This window comes from Dichotomopilus funicola, assembly GCF_033296635.1.
Source record: "Dichotomopilus funicola strain CBS 141.50 unplaced genomic scaffold C8A04scaffold_11, whole genome shotgun sequence".
In the NCBI taxonomy this organism is placed as follows: domain Eukaryota; kingdom Fungi; phylum Ascomycota; class Sordariomycetes; order Sordariales; family Chaetomiaceae; genus Dichotomopilus; species Dichotomopilus funicola.
This window is the reverse complement of record NW_026944032.1, coordinates 234,232-250,577: the sequence shown is the minus strand read 5'-3', so window position 1 is coordinate 250,577 and position 16,346 is coordinate 234,232. Positions and strand designations below refer to the sequence as shown.

Below are 16,346 nucleotides of genomic sequence, written 5' to 3'. Positions count from 1 at the left end.
CAAGAAACAGCAGACGTCCAAAAAGGGAGAGGACTTTTGTTGAAGAAGTCGGAGTTAGAGATCCGGGCCTCGGTTCAATCCCTGCTGGTTCCCCTGGGCGTCTTACCCCAACAAAATAGTGGGCAGTATGAGGAGAAGCCGTTACTTGATTCGTACTCTCGTACCTCTTGGTCTTCATAATTACTGTAAATACCCGCGGCTTTCCACTTCATCCTTCATCTCAGACTGTCCTTTTATCGACATTTCTAAAATAGCACCATCGAGCATTACCGACACAACTTGATTTACACCAATTCCTCGACAGCATCCAGAATCCCCATTTGCCATCAATACCCAACACCAAAAACCACCAAAAACATAAAGTCCCGAAAAATACACCAAATACAACCCGCCCAATAACTCCCCCCCAAAACAAACACAATGCCACCCCCCACAGTCCCCAACGTCCGCACCACCTTCCCAGCCCCCCACATCCTCCTCGTCACTCTCGCCCGTCCCTCCGCCCTCAACGCCATCCCCGCCGCCCAGCACGCCCCCATGGCCGCCCTCTGGGCATGGTACGACGCCCAGCCCTCTCTACGCTGCGCCGTACTCACGGGCGAGGACGGAGATGGACGGAAAGCCAGGGCGTTTTGTGCGGGGGCGGATTTGAGGGAGTGGGATGCTAAGCATCGCGACGCGGGCCCGAAGGGGGATGGGGAAGGGAAAGGAAAGGAAGAGGAGGGAGATGAGGCGACACAGTACCGCTCACGCTGGACACACGACGGCTTCGGCGGGCTCTCCAACCGCACGGGCAAAAAACCCATCATCGCCGCCGTCAACGGCCTCTGTTTCGGCGGCGGAATGGAAATGGTCATCAACTGCGACCTGGTCGTCGCCGACGGCGTGCGCGCCCGCTTCGGTCTGCCCGAGGTCGGCAAGGGTGTCATTGCCGTTGCGGGGGCCTTACCCAGACTCGTACGCACCGTGGGCAAGCAGCGCGCCGCGGAGATGGCGTTGTTAGGACGGACGGGGTATACGGCGGGGGAGATGAAAGAGTGGGGGTTGGTGAATTTTGTGGTGGGAGAAGGGGAGGTGGTACAGGAGGCGGTGAGGTTGGCGGGGGAGGTGAGTGGGAATTCGCCGGATGCGGTGGTGGTGTCGAGGGAGGGGTTGAGGTTGGGGTGGGAGGCGTTGGGGCCGGAACGCGGGACGGAGGTGTTGGAGGCGGGAATGTATGGGCGGATTGATGGGGGGGAGAATATGAGGGAGGGGGTGAGGAGTTTTGTGGAGAGGAGGAGGCCGGTTTGGAGGGATAGTAAGTTGTAGGGGGATATAAGAGGGAGCAGTATGAAGTATGTGATTTTATCTGAGGCTATCTCCAGATTCAGAGTGTCATAACAATACGGGAGTAAGAGACGGCCGAGTGTGAGTTGGGAGTTACATAACCAAAGGTTAAATACAGATCAAATTTCGGGCCCGAGCTAACAACTAATTTGTCATATATCACTCTTTCTTATCCCGTTGTTGAGGAATGGGAGAAATCGACAACATGGTGTGAAGGTGTTAATGATACAAATACAGTGCGATTAGTGCGATTAGTCTCAGCACTCACACTGTTCATTGGCACACATCAACATCAATTCTCCCGACAAGGCCGATGGTTAAAAAAGAAAAGAAAAAAACAGAGGAATGGAGAAAAACGGAGAAAAAAAAGAGAGGAAGAAAAAACATGATCACTAGAACGGGACGTGGCTATGATTGGAAGGGTGGATGGTTAAGTCGAAGCCGACAAGTTGAATACAAGAGGGGTTAACTTGTCAAGGAGCAGACTTTTCAGATGCTTTTCCTCAGTTCTCTATCCCCATCTCACTTATCAACTGCATGTACATATGTACATATCTGCATTCAACCGGGTCGGCAAGAACCGAAATCCGGGGAAGTGTCAAACAAACTGACCCCTGACCCCTGAGTTTGGGTGATCGCCGGACTGGTTTCGACAGCGCAGAAGGTCCGTGACACCCACCACGAGAGACGTGATAGTGAAAGCATGATGGGAATGTGTCGCATAGTAGTGTGGCGTCTCATCTGGTCTGTTTCTTTGGTAGTGGTCGAACGATAAAGGTGGTCTACGTATGAGTGTGATCGAATGTCCAGGATGTATATCAAGACATGGCCGTCAAGGGCTGGGCATTTTCCGTTTCTTCTCCTTTTCCTGACGAAAAAAATTTTATATTCGAATTTGTTTTTACATCGACTGACGTACATCAAAATGTGTGACCAGGACCCATCAACCCCCTTTTGCACTCCCCAAGACGGCGCATCCTTCCAAATCGGAACAGCCATCCAAGGTACGCTACAGATACCCACTCCTCTTCACCCCAACCCAGACCCAAACACCCACACCACAAAGCAAACCTAAACTAACACACCCAGTAACCTGGTCCCCCGATTTCTTCACCCTCTCCAACCCCCCGGGCCCAGCACCCCCCCAAATCTTCCTCCAAGTCGACTTCCCCCTCACTACTCCCGGAGCGCCCTCAACAATAGGCTTCACCTCCCCAGCCCTCGACCTCACAGCCGGCTCCTTCACCTGGCCCATCCTCGATACCTATCTCCCGATTCCCAGCTCTACTGCTACAACCAACACCACAACAACGATAACAGCAACCCTTTCCCTCGCCGTACCTCTCTCTCAGAACCCTGCAAACGGGACTTTTGTACGGATTGGCTCGGGGACGATGCGTTTCCCAGGACCGAGCGTGATACTTTTCCGCGAGGGAGAAAGCCCCCCTTCGGGAGAGAGTAGCAGTATGGCCGGCGATATGGCTGGCAATATGGATGGAACAAATCCCTTTGCAACACCACAGCGGCCGCAACAACAGATGAACACAGCACCAGGCATGGTAAACCCCCTTGCTGTAGCACTACCTACCACTCTGGCGGTGCTTACTGCGATCGGAATGGTGGTTTACTACATCGTTGTTCGACGTCGTCGTCAAGGGTACGGGGTACGGCTCTGGCCGTTCGGTGCTAAGAATAAGACCAATAACGCTCGTGGCCAAACAGGGGAGGTGGGTACGTTTGGTATTGGTAATATGGGTAATAATGGGAAGCTGGGGAAGGGATCGGCTGGGGTGAGATTGGGGGGGAAGAGAGTGGAGATTAGGGTTGTGCAGACGGATGTTGAGGGGTTGAGGGGGAATGCGGAGAGGTGGTTTGCTGGTGGGGGGGTTGGTGAGGAGGGTGGAGGTGAGGGGAATGTGTTTAGGGAGGAGGTGAGGAGGCAGGAGAGGGAGAGGTTTTAGTTTTATTTTTGGTTTATTTATTTTGAGTGGGGTGGTTTGGGGTGTGATATTTACTTTGTGTGTGTGATTTGATGGAGTTGTGGGTTGAAGGTGCGAAGGGGGTTACTAAATTTCATGAGTCGCTCGTTGGGGCCGTAATTAATACCAATAGGAAAATACCTAGGAATGGCATAACAAAGTGCTGACTTGTGAACAGTTTTGTGTTGCATCACATGTAACTCGTGTAGGATTACTTGCGTCTAGGTGTAAGCGTGGCAATGGGCGTCGATCAACAACGACGTTACCAACAGAGATGTAGAACACTACTCAGTCGCTCACCCTTGGCCCTCTTCGTCCTTAAAGCAGGGAATGAAACAAAATGACGACAACTGAAATGATAAAATAAAGTTAGGCCTGCCCTCGCTCTCAACTTGTCTCGAATTGAAGCTCACAAACAGATCACTTCGATTTAAAACTCCCATGGTTATAAGCCAGCGAACATCATTGAACCAATCCACCGTGAGGCAGTCAAATCTAATCCCCGGTCTAATGTGCAAATGCCAAAACCCAACACCGATCCCATGCGTGTATGTTCCGTTCCAGGTCCTCTCTATCATCAAACCCCAAGAAAAATATACCACAAACGAAAAGAACACCCCTCTATCCCAAAACATCACCCAACGGCGTCTACCCCAAAGCCGCCCATACCCCGTCTAAAAATCCATCCACCAGTGCTTGATAAGCCCGCGGTAAGTCAACCACCATCTCAAGCAGCGCTGCCGTCTCAAGTAGCGTAACAAGCCAGCTCATTTCCGCGAAGTTTGCTGTCCATCTCACTGTTAGCCATCAACCCCATAACCACGCGCACAAAACAGAAGGAAGAAAGAAAAAGGAAAAAGAACATACCCCCCCAGCAGGATACGAACTCCCACTCTGTCCCCCCGACCCAGAAGCACTTGCACTTCCACTTCCACTTCCACCGCTAGCCCCCGTTCCACTTGTCGTGCTGCCGCCGTAAGGGGGGAAAGCTACGTCGGGCTTGAGGATGCCGAGGGCGGAACCGTGCTTGAGAAGGTCGTTCCAGTTGCGGTTGGAGGAGGAGGAGTTGTTGGACATTGTTGCAGTGAGGGATGAGAGGATGAGGTCGTGAGTGTTGTTAGAAGGAGGCGAGACTAGGGATTTGTTGTCCAGGGAGTTGAGGCTGCTGTTGAGGCTGGAGAGGTTGGAAGTTGTGAGCGGGTGGGTTGGCGGTGGTGGTGTTGATGAGGTTGATGTAAATGACGAGGAAGTGTGCTGAGAGCGTGGAGAGCATGGTCGTGAATCGGGTCGGGTGTCCATGATGGTTATATATCTGTCCGTCTGGTTGAGACGACTCGTGTCCTGCTACCTGTAGTGGAAGTTCGGACCCGGCGAGTTGTTTGCTGCTTGTTGTTCCTACGGCCTCGACCAGCTAGGTATTCGTCCTTGGTGTCCAGACGGAATCAGAACAAGGCAGGGGGTGGTGAGCTGGTCCGTCGGGTTCGGACTGAGGACTCGTGACCAATGGGCAGAACAGAACGTCAATGTCCTGGGGGTTATGACACGGGACTGGCTGTGCTAGGCTGGAGAGATAGAAGGTAAGGTGAAAGAGGTGGCCGAGTTACAGAAGCCCGTGAGATTTGGTGAGCTATGGTATAGGCAGCTTTGAACGATATGGGCAGTGTCTCGGGGGTACCTCGTGACTCTGCTGGTCTAGACTCGGTACCTAGGTGCAAAGGAATTTCGGAGGTGTCAAGGTAAGAAAAGGTAAGATGGGGTGTGAGCAAGGTGAAATGCAGGAAGTATCAGATGGAGTTGTGAGGGGGTGAGAGAGGTAGAGACGGGGGGTTGCCAGTTTGGGTAGGGGTAAGCGGTATTCGACGATTGGGATTGGATCGTGGGCGCAAAGTCAACAAAAAGTCAATAATGAGCAAACGACCAAAAAAATGCCCGAGTGACTCGCAATTGTGAGTTTGAACGGCCGGTTACCTGCAAAAGGATTGCGGCGATGGATGAAAGCCGGAAGCACGGCCACCACCGCGCGCCCGCTGCGCCAATAATTAAATGCCAATTTGCCCATCTCTTCGAAGCGTTGACGTTGGAACAAGTGCGAGCTTGCAAGTCCGAGATCTCGGCTCGATCCACTGGCAGGCACGTGGGTTTTCCGAGGTGAGAGGCCCGGGGTCAGGGGTTCTCCGTTGCGCGGGTTTAACCCAATTGCAGGCCGCTAGGCCCGCTTGGCCGGCAAGACCACCCCTGAACGGCGCAAAGTCCGCAGTGGAAGGACCACCAAAGGCCCACCCCCACAGCGCGCCAAAACAGCCAGTGAAACCAACAATTTCAGCGCCTAGCTCACTGCGGAGTCCCCTCCACTCTCCCCGCAGCGCTCCCAGTTCCTGTCATCATAACAACGTGCGCAACCCGCTTTCCTTGCCGGTAGGACTTCTTTCTCCGTTCCATGCCACATGAGTACCGGCAGTCCGCTGGCATCGGCCGAGATGTTCTCGGTGTCAACCGAATCAGCCTTACACAATACAAGCGAGCCCATGACTAATAAGGGGAATCGGAATAACCGGTTCGGCCGCTCACATCGGTTCAAATTGACGCGGGCCGGACTCTTGTGCCCGCCCGTGTCTTGGAGTTGCTTGGTCAGCCGGGAGTGTCAAACGGGGTCGTTATATGAAATGATGTTATAGATCAACATCGCGTGGCCCGAAATGTTTTTGCACGATCGCTAGCTTCAAGCTCGCAAACATAGTCCCGAACTGGACACGTCGCTACTCCCGAATGCATCTCGGACCGGCTGTCGGATCCGCGAGGGATGGCGATGCTAGTAAAGGACAACAAATAAAAAAGGAAAAAAAATGCCTTACACAGCATCGCCTCGTCGACATAGCATGACGTACGTCAATAGTAGAACTAAGGATCACAGGCGCGGCCGCGGCGGCTGGAGAGATGTGGCTTGACCTCGCTAATCGGGGCCTATCGTGGGGGTAGCAGCGGGAAAAGGACTTTCGGAGTTCTCACGAGCGGTCTAGGACTTGGCAGTAGCATAGGATTCCCACCGATGGATGGCGCCCCGCGCCGTTTGGTGCTATGAGGCTTAACCTTTTACCGGCAATCTATCCCATTCAAGGATCGCGACCAAGGCAGTCCGTTGACACGACATCGTAGCCGGAAAGGGTTCCGCTCCGGCGGAGCCGGGGGCCGAAAATAGATCCTAGACTCCAGTCAATGCGAGCTGCTCATGATCTTTATGATGTATGTACACCGGGAGAAAACCGATATAACCGAGACTGCCCCTCTACCTATTTTCCATTTCCCACACTACGCTGTGTATCCTCCACGTCAACGCGACGCATCATACAGCTTGATTAAATGGAGGGGCAGGGGGCGGATGCTCCCGCATTAACGAGGCCAACCATCTACCAAATAAAAAAGGAGAAGAGATCAATTTCGGTCAGGCGCTGGACTACCATCCCCCTCAAGCTAGAATCCCTTCCCCAATCACCCAATATCGGTGACCTGCATGTCTGCCTCAGACCGGCAAACGGACAAAGCATCCAATGGCGGCCGTTGACGCTGCGCATGTAGATGGCGGGGGAACTGGGTCGAACCTTCCCACTGCACGCCTTGTATGCCCCCTCCAGGGCCAATCAGGAGCTTTATATTTACCTGTACATATGCGAGACATGATAGCCTTGTGTGTTGCCATAGATAACGTAGGTCACAACGAAGTAAATACGTGGGGTTCGATGGGACTTGCCTTAAAACCTGTGAATAACCTTGGTGTTTCCGTTTCTCCCTTTTTTTCTCTTCTTTTCTCCTCAACCTCTTTAACAACAACCTGTACTTCGTGAGAGGTGCAAAGTGCCCGGAACCGCCACTCCCTATGTGACCCCCCTTACAACTTGCACCTCCGTTCCTCACGGCCACGGAGGGTGAATTTTAACGGGGGTCACATAGGGAGTGGCGGTTCCGGGCACTTTGGCCTCGGGGATTACACATTGGGATCCATCTTCTGCTTTCTTTTTCCTTTCTACGCAACGCCAGCTTCTTGGCTTGGAAAACGGGCCGAGGGCATGAGCTCGGCCAGTCCTCCGAGCCCCAAATAGTCGGAATGTAAGGCGTCTTGCTGGTGATCTATACAAGACGACTGGTTTAACGTCATCTTAGACCTCGTCCAATCGACTTCTAGCCAACCTCAGTCGTTTCCCGCCAATCTCCATAGTTTCACGGTTGCACACTTGCCAATGCCCCATTTCTCTGGCAGTACACCGCCCGGATGTCATATCGATCTTTCAGCAGAGCGAGCCTTAGATGAGCCGCCTGTTAAATCATGCCCACACTTCACCGTCGGCATGATACTGGCGATCGTTCATCAGGTGTACTGCCGGCTCGCTCTGCTGGAAGATCGATATGGCATCCGGGCAGGGTATCACGCAACGTGCAACGCGCCTCACAACTCGAGAGGGTTTGGGCCCTGGGGAATGGAAAGAAGTGAAAGGACTTGTGTCGGTTGATAAGCCGGAAATAAACCATGAACAACGTGAGTTCTTCTAGTACTGCCGTAAACACTTGACCAGGACAGTATAGTTGACGATTACATCCCGACAATAGCAGATTGCAGTGGACCTGGGTAAATCGTCCACACTAAACTGCCTCGTGCAATCCGCAACACTGCGGATCGAGAAAAAAAAAACAACCAAAACATTGCTATTTTCCAACCATCGACAGAAAGAATCCACCCAACACAGCGCCAATCGCTCATCTGCGGTGCCAGGGGAGAGCAGCCTCGCCAAAACGCGCCCCTGCCACCCACGATGGAGCTGCCAACTTCTCACCAATTTGATAACCCGGGGCGATGGCCGCTCTGGGATGACGACGGGAGCGGCGAGGGTCCTCTCGACCGGGAGACCTTCGACGGCCCTCTAGACTTCAATACCTTCGAGGGTCTCCATTTGGATACTTTCGAGAACTACTCGCTCGAGAACCTTCCCGCGGATTGGCCAGTGCCACTACACAACTACCCTGTGGCCTCGAAATCTCAGCTCGACAGCAATATCAGGGCCCCTGTTCCGCCAGCACTTAACGTGTCGACCACCCAGCCCATGGAGCTTAGTCCGTCCATGGAATCTCTCCCCGGCCTGGCCTCGCCTGTCAGCTTGTACAGCAACACGACGTATACTTCGCCTCCCATGGGCTGGAAAGACATCCATACCCCGCTAGCATCGACAATGTTCCCTTCGTTGCCATTAGATGTCGGGCTGTCTCATGGCACGCTAATTGGGATGAGTCAGGCTTTCACCTCGGAAATGTACACCGTCTTACCAAACACCAACCTCCAGTCGTCACCCACAGCAAGCCAAGACACAGGACAAGAAGCTGCCACGTCCCGGGAGCTGACCATGGAAGATCGTCCATCTGGAGTCTCCGCGTACGTCTTTCCCTTCCCCTCTAGTCATGACCCGTTATGAGCCCATCATTCCCTGACACACAGCACCCCTCCCGCCGAAAAGACGCGAATGGCGCAAAATAATCCGCCCCGAGAAATGCCCCGTCTGCGGCCTCGGCCACACCTACCCGAATGAGCGGAACAAGCACATCGCTGCACGGCACCGCGAGGTGGCCGGGCAGTACGGCGTGCCCACGACACGCCCCCGCTGCGGGTGGTGCGCGAGGACGTTTGCAAGAGGGGATCATTTAACGCGGCATTTGAGCAGGAGTCATTCGCGGGAAGCGGGGAGAAGGAAAGGGGGGAGGGGGAAGAAGAAGAAAAATGAGGGGAGGGGGCGAGTATGAGTTGCGTTGGGTGGACTGAAATGGAACATAAATGATGGAGTGTGTTGAGCGTATATTTTGCTACCTGTCTTCTCTTTTTTTTTTTTGTCCTTTTTTTTCTTCTTTTTTTTCTTTTTTTTTCCTTTTTGCTACGCTCGAAACGAAGACGAAACTAAATAAATCAAAAAAGAGCCTCGGGGCTGAGTGGTGTTCCAACTCCAGAGCCGAGGTTCAACAAGAAGGGGATCCAAAAAAAAAAAAAAAAAAAAAAAAGAAAAGCCGCGGGGCTGGAGTAGTGTTCTAACTCCAGGGCCAAGGTTCTACGAGGAGGGGATTCTCACGTCCAGACCTCGAGAGACGACAGAGACACGCTACGTTTGAGGCAGCATAACGACCTAACGAATTTACTTTCCCACTGAACCATCTCATTCCCAATTCTGCGTGTTTGTGTCCTTGTTTGTTTGTCTGTGTCGTTTCATCTGAACACCCGACTCACTACTCTCAACCGTCACGATACCTGCTGCGCTGCAGCCTTGCAGGATTGGCCCATCATCACTCCCCGCCACGACCCCATCCTTCGCGCCCTCGCGTGGTGGCTGAACCCACCTCCCCCAGTCCCCCAAAAGTGAGAGGTGAGGTGAGCCAGGCCCAGGCAACAAACGGGGAGTAAAAACAACCTCGGCACGAACTGATTTGACATTTTTACAAATCAGGACTTTCTTTCTCTCTTCTTTCCTGTGACCATCATCCCAACTCGACTCCGAAACCCACTACGCGGTGAAATGCGGCAACATGCGGCGGCATGCGGCGAGCGGCATGTAACCACCCTCGGCTTTCCCCGCGCAATGGAAGTAAGTGGAGTGTAGTATGGAAAAGAGGCTCAGACCCAGCCGCGGCCCGCTGTGAGCCTGTGCCGCTGACAGACAGGAAGCCTAAATTCAATGGGAATGGGACGGACGGAAGGAACGGGCGGAAAAACCTCGTGGGAACCAGGCAGTCGGGATTTGGAAGGGGGAGCTAATGGATCCTTTGGGGGGGATTATGCTCTCCGTTCTTTGGCTTTGAGGGGGTCGGGGGGGTTATGTAAGATGGGTCGGGCGGCCAGACCGGCGGATCGGAGGTTCGGAGCGGGTGTGGGGAGCCCGGCAAGCCCGGCAGCCGGCTCCGGTGGGCGGCCCCACTTTGACAGGTCGGGGTTCCACATTTTCGGGTTGGTCCACTTTCGCGGAAGCACACGTGGGATCCGTCCGAGGATTCAAGGAGAACAAGATTTGACGTCTTGATACTTGGTAGTGTAAATGAACCTACATATTGCAAGTCAGGCTCATTCTAAGAGAAAGATGTGATGGCTGGAGTTAAATTTAAGCTGAACAAAGCAATAGTTATCAGCTGAAAGAGTTCCTGAGATAAGAATACTAACCACTGCAAACTCTCGATCTCTCAAATGAAGTACGGCTTTGCACCAACGGCGGTCGGTCAAAGGAGTATCTAAGCTGGAAAACTAGAGCGTGATTGTTGTAATTGTTGGGGTCACAAGTGTTCCAAGAGAGCCGCTCCTTCCTTACGAGAGTGTGAACTCGGGTTCTGGATGGGCGAGGGTTAGGGTTCCTTTAGCTCTTGCTTGGGTGAGTGTTGGTGTGGCCTGGTTTCTCACCGCTTTGCCTCAATTAATTTAGGGGTTGTTCTCATGGAAGTAAAACATCTACTTCTTGTCAAATTTCTATCACTGACGAGTATTGGCCTGCAAGTGCAGCTCTGTGAGCACCGCTCTGGACCAACCCTGGAAGCGCCAAGCCCCACCCACGCGACGTCAGCACCAATTGAGCAGCCCGCGCCTGCCCCGCGTTTTCATCAACGCGAAACTCGGCCCGCAGCTATTTTCAGCACACTTTCGACATTCACGTTTCGATTTTAGTTCGTTCGTTTCCGATCCGCGCGCCCGCTGCTGCAGGACATTGCGTATGCGGCATCGCACCCCGCCCCGTCAAACACAATGAGGTGACAACCCCACCACAGGCCATTTCCAACCGAACGATAGAGCGAGAGCGAGAGCCCGAAAGGGAGAGAGAGAACAATGGCACTCCCGCTACCGTCGGGCTTGACCCACGCCGAAGTGGCTTTCGTAGCCGAGATGGAGCTGGTCACTGTCGTTCCGCGCCAGCGCCTCGAGAGCATTGACCTGCTAGGTGTACGTTTCTATCCTTCCTCTCCCACTGCCAAAACCCAACCAACTATTTCCACCTACCCAACTTACTAACCCTTAAACAAAAAAAAACAGGGCAAAACCCCCTCCCTCCGCCCCCCGCATAGAACCGACCTCCCCCTCTGGCTAGCCCTCCTCCTCAAAAAACAACGCCGCGCCAACATCCTCCCCCCAGCCTGGCTACACCCCTCCTCCCTCGCCGAAATCATCCGCCGCGAAACCCGCGACGACCCAGACGCTTTCTCCCCACCCCCGCCTATCCCTTCGCGCGCTGACCCTTCACGGCCCGGGTTTGCGGCGCGTCAGCAGGGGTTGGATTCAACACAAGATGGGGAGGATGGGATAAGGATATCGGCTCCGTTTAGGGGCTCGGCGTGCACGGCGGATGCGCCGGCGGGGTATTTGCCGTATCACTGGTTGGAGGTTGCGGAGGCGTTGTTGACGCACGCGGGGGATGATATCGCCGGGGCGACTGCCGGCGGCACGACCACCGGCGGTGGCGGAACGGGGAGTAGCGCTGGGGAAGTACGTGGGTTGTTGCGGGACTTGGTGGAGGTACGGGCGGCGAAGATGAGGAGTAGTACGGCGCGGTTGGAAGGGTTTGGGGGTGGGTTGATGAGTTTGCGTGGGGTGGGGGCGATTGAACTTGCGGAGAGTAGGGGGTTTGTGTTGGGGGTTGTGGATGGGGTACGGAAGGTTGGGGCGAGTGCGGAGGCGGCGAGACGGGAGGACGAGGAGGAGGAGGGAGGGGGGGTTGGAGGGGGAAGGGGGGATGGGTTTGGGGAGGAGGAGAGTGATGAGGATATGGGGATTTGAGGTTCTGGGATATGGGAGATGGGAGATAGAGAGGTTGGACGGGCGGGCGAAAAGTACTGGACTTCTGGGCTTATTGGGGTCAGTGAGGAAAGCGAGCGACACGTCAACTATACAGGGACCCGGGCATGACAGCATATCAGACACGATACGGCCGAATTGAGATGATAGATGGAAGCACTGCGCATATATGAACACCTTTTGATATCTAAGCAGGCTGGCAGGGCCCCAATGCTGTCAAGCACCTCAACGAGTTGAACCCTCGCCAAGCCTTCCAGCACCGATATACACAGTAAATACACCACAGCGATGAACATGCCATCTGCCGTACTCACGGTCCTCTCAGTACCGAGTGGCCCGCAGTGAACTCTCCTCAGCCGCAAGCTCCCAAAAAGAAACGGCAGTTTGCTCTGGACGGACGGGAAGGGACATGGCTGCGACGGTGGGATTGGGCGATGTCGGCTGCCGCGATGTGAGTGGTCGGATGAAAGCTGCATACAAAGTACCAACTCGGAATCCCGCAGTATGCGGGTGAGCAGATGTCACCCTTGTCCAGCACAGTCTTTTGGGGTTGTCTTTGTATTCGTACCACGTCCGATTTCATTGTCGTGTAGGGTTACCGACCAAGATCGAGAACAGTGCATTTACAACGTTGACGTACGAAGAGCGGACACCTAGCTTCTCTAAACAATCTTGAATCTTCCATGCGCCCGGTGACGACAGCGATCATCCTGAAACACAGCCGCAGACAGCCGGCGCAACAGCGTCCCAGGAAGATGGTGTCCTGCACAGGACTGCAGAGAACTGCAGAGGACTGCGATCGACGACACGGCATGATGTAACCGAGGAATGCCCAGCTTCCACACCACGGATAGACGGAAAGGGAAAGGAAAAAGGAAAGATGGACGAGAAAGGGAACGGGAACTCGTGGCGCTCGGTTGATGATTCCGAGCCGGTTCTTGGCAGGGAAGGGATGGGAAGGAAAAGAAAAACGACAGAAAGAAAAAGAAGCAGCGTTTCGAATCCTTCTGGAAGATGCCCCTGGTAGGGACCTGCATTGGCGCTCACCTGGAAAGTTGGGCTAGCGCCATGGGCTGGGAAATCGAGGTGAGGAACAGAGGGCTAACAAAAGCAGAAACTCAACCATCAACCGTATGAATATCAGTAAAGAGCTCTCGGCAGAATGGAACCAGTCGATCATCAACTCATCAATCAACTCTCTTTCTTTCACGTTCTACGAGTTTGTAGAATATGTCGGTTGCCCCAAAGAAATCACATTATGGGACAGGGACGAGAGGAGAGAGGTCCTTCCAGTGGACGTTCTTGGCTTTTCCCGGCTTTTCAGGGCTGCAACGCTAGCGGCGCAGCGGTGCGACGCTGTGTGACGGGGCGTTGGGGCTAGCTGGAGGGGGCTAGCGCGACTCGGCCGGTGTTCGAGCTTGATGAGTTGAGGGGAACTCCTTTGCCTTTGACTAACTAGGTAACTAACTAGTGTAGTGGATGGAGTATTGCAGGCTTGAGATCAGGCTGTTGTTTGCGATTTCTCTGAAGAGTTCGTGGCTTCGCGTCATGGTATCTCGATGAGTGTACGAAGTATGTGTGTGTCTTGGGGACATGCGCACTGCCGATGAATTCGCCGTCTGTCAAATCCCAACCAAACCGACCCCAGCCACGGTACACAACGACTTCAGCCCTGCGCGTTCGGTACCGAGCCGTCGGCAGGGAAAGGACCATGCCGATTCCTGTGTCTGTCCTGCACCAGTGTACCACAGGCTTGCCTGTACGGGACACGCAAGCCAGGCCAGGGTCACCGGTGTCGGCCGAGTCGAGCTGCTGGACCTGCATTGGTTCCCGGGTCTGGGTCGTCTGGGCGTGGGTTTGTTGGTTTTGCGCTGGGGTGAGCGAAAGCGAGAGACGGGAGGAGGAGAGACGGGAAGCTGGATAAATGCAGAGGTTCCCTCCCCGCTCGTGGCCCCGGGTTGTGAGATCTGATCTGAACCGTTTGGCTGGATTTGATCGTGTGTTTGTTCGGCGCGTCGGACGGACTTGTCGTCTTTTAAGGTTTGCGACTCCGAGAAAAGCGACGACATATACATATACTAGTACTGTGGTATACAACTCCACATCCACCGGTCGGACACCCCAAAAAGGAAACAACACCGACGACCGAGTATGGTATCGATTGGACTGTGTGTACTGTTGTCCGCTCTTGTGAGCTGTGGAAGTGCCCGCGCGGAGGATGTTTCTACTAGGGTTGAAGTCGAACCGGTGTATGTCTGTGTGGACTCGGGATTGGGGGCGAACTGCAAGCGCAATGGTATGTTTATTCCGTGGTCCTCTCATACTCACCATCAAACTAACACCATCTAGAACCCAGTCCAATACCCCTCCACCAAAACGCCCTCCCCCGAGCGATAACCACCCCCGAGCCATCACCAACCCAGCCATCAACAACTCAACCCAACCCACACCCATCATCCACCAACCTCGATTGGCTCACAAAAACAACCATCGAAGCCGAGACCGCCACAGCCTCGAGCAAACCATCGTCTACCAACCCTGCTCCGATTGTAGGCGGTGTCGTCGGGGGTGTAGCTGCGCTTCTGCTGGCTGTGGTGGGTGGGTGGCTACTGGCGCGACGGCGGACGAGGATGACCGTGGATGAGAGTGATATCGAGCGGTGGAATGAGAATGGGGGAGGAGCAGGAAACAACAGGAGAGAGAACAGGACGGATGAAAGTGGGAGTGGAAGTGAGGGTGTCCAACACGAACATCACCAAAACAAGCACAAACAACAGAATCGACCAAGCCAAAAGATAAAAACGGACGTCCGAGAGAGATACGAGCCAGCACCGGAAGCGGAAATGTGGGATTCACGACGGCAGGGATTGGGCAATACCCGCAGTCCCCTGAGTCCGCGCAGTCCTCATTCCAACAGTCCATATCGATCACACCCGCTGCGGCAGATGTCTTCACACCAGAGCCGGCGGTCTGAGATGTCACTCGACTTGCCGATGCAGCATTAGGCAGGGAGGCTACATGACAGTTGGAGATGAGTCGTGTATTTTTGTATGTGTATTCTTACGCGGGAGGTATACAGTCATGAAAGATACGATACAAAATACAAAGATACGAACAAAACAAACAAACAAACGCCTTCTACCCACAACATAACTACACTCACCTATCCCCCCCATCCTCATACCCATACTCATACCCATCCGCCCCTCCACTCCCCTCCCCCCAATACCCCTCTCTCAAAACCCCTCCCGCCTCCGCCTCCACCCGATCCAACCACGCATCATCCACTTCAAACTCCCCCTCCCGATCCGGGACAAACACCCCTGTGGGACGCTCCCCTTCTCCTCCTTCTTCACTCGCCGAATCGTTTTCGGTGTCGAAATCATCGTAATCAAACCCATAGCCTACCATCCGACGGCCCTCAGCACGATTAGAACCATTCGGCCGGTCTGGATTATCTACATCGTCTGGATCACTAGGGTAGTGTCCATGCCCTCCCGCATCAACCCCCTCATCACCATCCCCCTCATCCTCAGACTCAACCCCGTTCCCCGTACCAGTATAAACTTCAGCCGGAGCATCCAGTGGTGTATAACCCCGATGTGTCGGCCACAGCGGGTAATGTTCCGTCGTATTATCATTATTCGTACCCCCCGCATCGTCAGTATCAGTCCCACTTCCTCCAAGACTACCTGGGCTGAACGGGCTGAGCAAAATAGGATGATTCGGCAAGAGCTCAACAGAGGAATTTTGCCTTCGCCGTTGGTTTGCGGCGGTTTGGGCTTGGCGTTCACTTTGGCTGTAGTAGGACGGCGGCGGGGGGTCTGGTTGTTCGCGGTAGGCTGGGGGGGAGTCGGGAGAGGGGGGAGAGGGGGAGTAGGGGGGGGAAGTGAGGTCTGAGGGGGAGTTGGAGTCGAAGAGGTCAGAGGAGGAGGAGGGATCGTCGTCTTCGGGGAGGGAATCGAGGTCGTAGGGGACGGAGGGGTAGTGGTAGAGGGGGTTGAGATGGGTTTGGTCGTAGGGGGGATGTTGGTGGTGTTGGCGCTGTTGTTGATGATGGGGTGAGGGGGTGGTGGTTGGGGTTGGGCGGGTTATGATGAAGGTTGGTGGGGAGAGGGGGTTGTCTGGTAGGTGTGAGAATGTATAGTCTTGGTTATGGTTTTGTGTATGTATGTATGTTACGTTACGTACATACATGCGGATACGTGACCGTCCACTGGGAAGAGGTCCACTAGGAATAGGAT

The 16,346-nt window shown here is 54.2% G+C and overlaps 7 protein-coding genes across 7 annotated transcripts in view; 5 read left to right on the top strand and 2 right to left on the bottom strand.

Moving 5' to 3' along the window:
- Window positions 1-420: 420 nt before the first annotated feature.
- On the top strand, window positions 421-1,308 carry C8A04DRAFT_26170 (mitochondrial putative enoyl-CoA hydratase; the record flags this gene model as incomplete). The annotated part of the gene is made up of 1 exon (XM_062779832.1): window positions 421-1,308. The coding sequence occupies one exon, from the start codon at window positions 421-423 to the stop codon at window positions 1,306-1,308; it is 888 nt and encodes a 295-aa protein (XP_062639381.1).
- Window positions 1,309-2,251: 943 nt separating this feature from the next.
- C8A04DRAFT_26169 (uncharacterized protein) lies at window positions 2,252-3,287 on the top strand (the record flags this gene model as incomplete). Its single annotated transcript, XM_062779831.1, has 2 exons — window positions 2,252-2,330; window positions 2,416-3,287. The coding sequence occupies 2 exons, from the start codon at window positions 2,252-2,254 to the stop codon at window positions 3,285-3,287; spliced, it is 951 nt and encodes a 316-aa protein (XP_062639380.1).
- A 785-nt stretch (window positions 3,288-4,072) lies between these two features.
- On the bottom strand, window positions 4,073-4,604 carry C8A04DRAFT_26168 (uncharacterized protein; the record flags this gene model as incomplete). The annotated part of the gene is made up of 2 exons (XM_062779830.1): window positions 4,073-4,090; window positions 4,173-4,604. 2 exons carry the CDS (start codon window positions 4,602-4,604, stop codon window positions 4,073-4,075), a joined length of 450 nt encoding a protein of 149 aa, XP_062639379.1.
- Window positions 4,605-8,107: 3,503 nt separating this feature from the next.
- On the top strand, window positions 8,108-9,086 carry C8A04DRAFT_26167 (uncharacterized protein; the record flags this gene model as incomplete). The annotated part of the gene is made up of 2 exons (XM_062779829.1): window positions 8,108-8,721; window positions 8,804-9,086. The coding sequence occupies 2 exons, from the start codon at window positions 8,108-8,110 to the stop codon at window positions 9,084-9,086; spliced, it is 897 nt and encodes a 298-aa protein (XP_062639378.1).
- Window positions 9,087-11,139: 2,053 nt separating this feature from the next.
- C8A04DRAFT_10109 (GINS complex protein-domain-containing protein) lies at window positions 11,140-12,084 on the top strand (the record flags this gene model as incomplete). Its single annotated transcript, XM_062776468.1, has 2 exons — window positions 11,140-11,253; window positions 11,344-12,084. 2 exons carry the CDS (start codon window positions 11,140-11,142, stop codon window positions 12,082-12,084), a joined length of 855 nt encoding a protein of 284 aa, XP_062639377.1.
- A 2,169-nt stretch (window positions 12,085-14,253) lies between these two features.
- On the top strand, window positions 14,254-15,107 carry C8A04DRAFT_26165 (uncharacterized protein; the record flags this gene model as incomplete). The annotated part of the gene is made up of 2 exons (XM_062779828.1): window positions 14,254-14,398; window positions 14,452-15,107. 2 exons carry the CDS (start codon window positions 14,254-14,256, stop codon window positions 15,105-15,107), a joined length of 801 nt encoding a protein of 266 aa, XP_062639376.1.
- A 154-nt stretch (window positions 15,108-15,261) lies between these two features.
- C8A04DRAFT_26164 (uncharacterized protein) overlaps window positions 15,262-16,346 on the bottom strand; it is a gene marked incomplete at both ends in the record, with an annotated part of 3,254 nt that continues 2,169 nt past the window's right edge. The window contains one exon of the mRNA XM_062779827.1: window positions 15,262-16,226. Within this exon, the coding sequence (XP_062639375.1) occupies window positions 15,262-16,226 (965 nt within the window). The remainder of the gene's footprint in view (window positions 16,227-16,346) is intronic.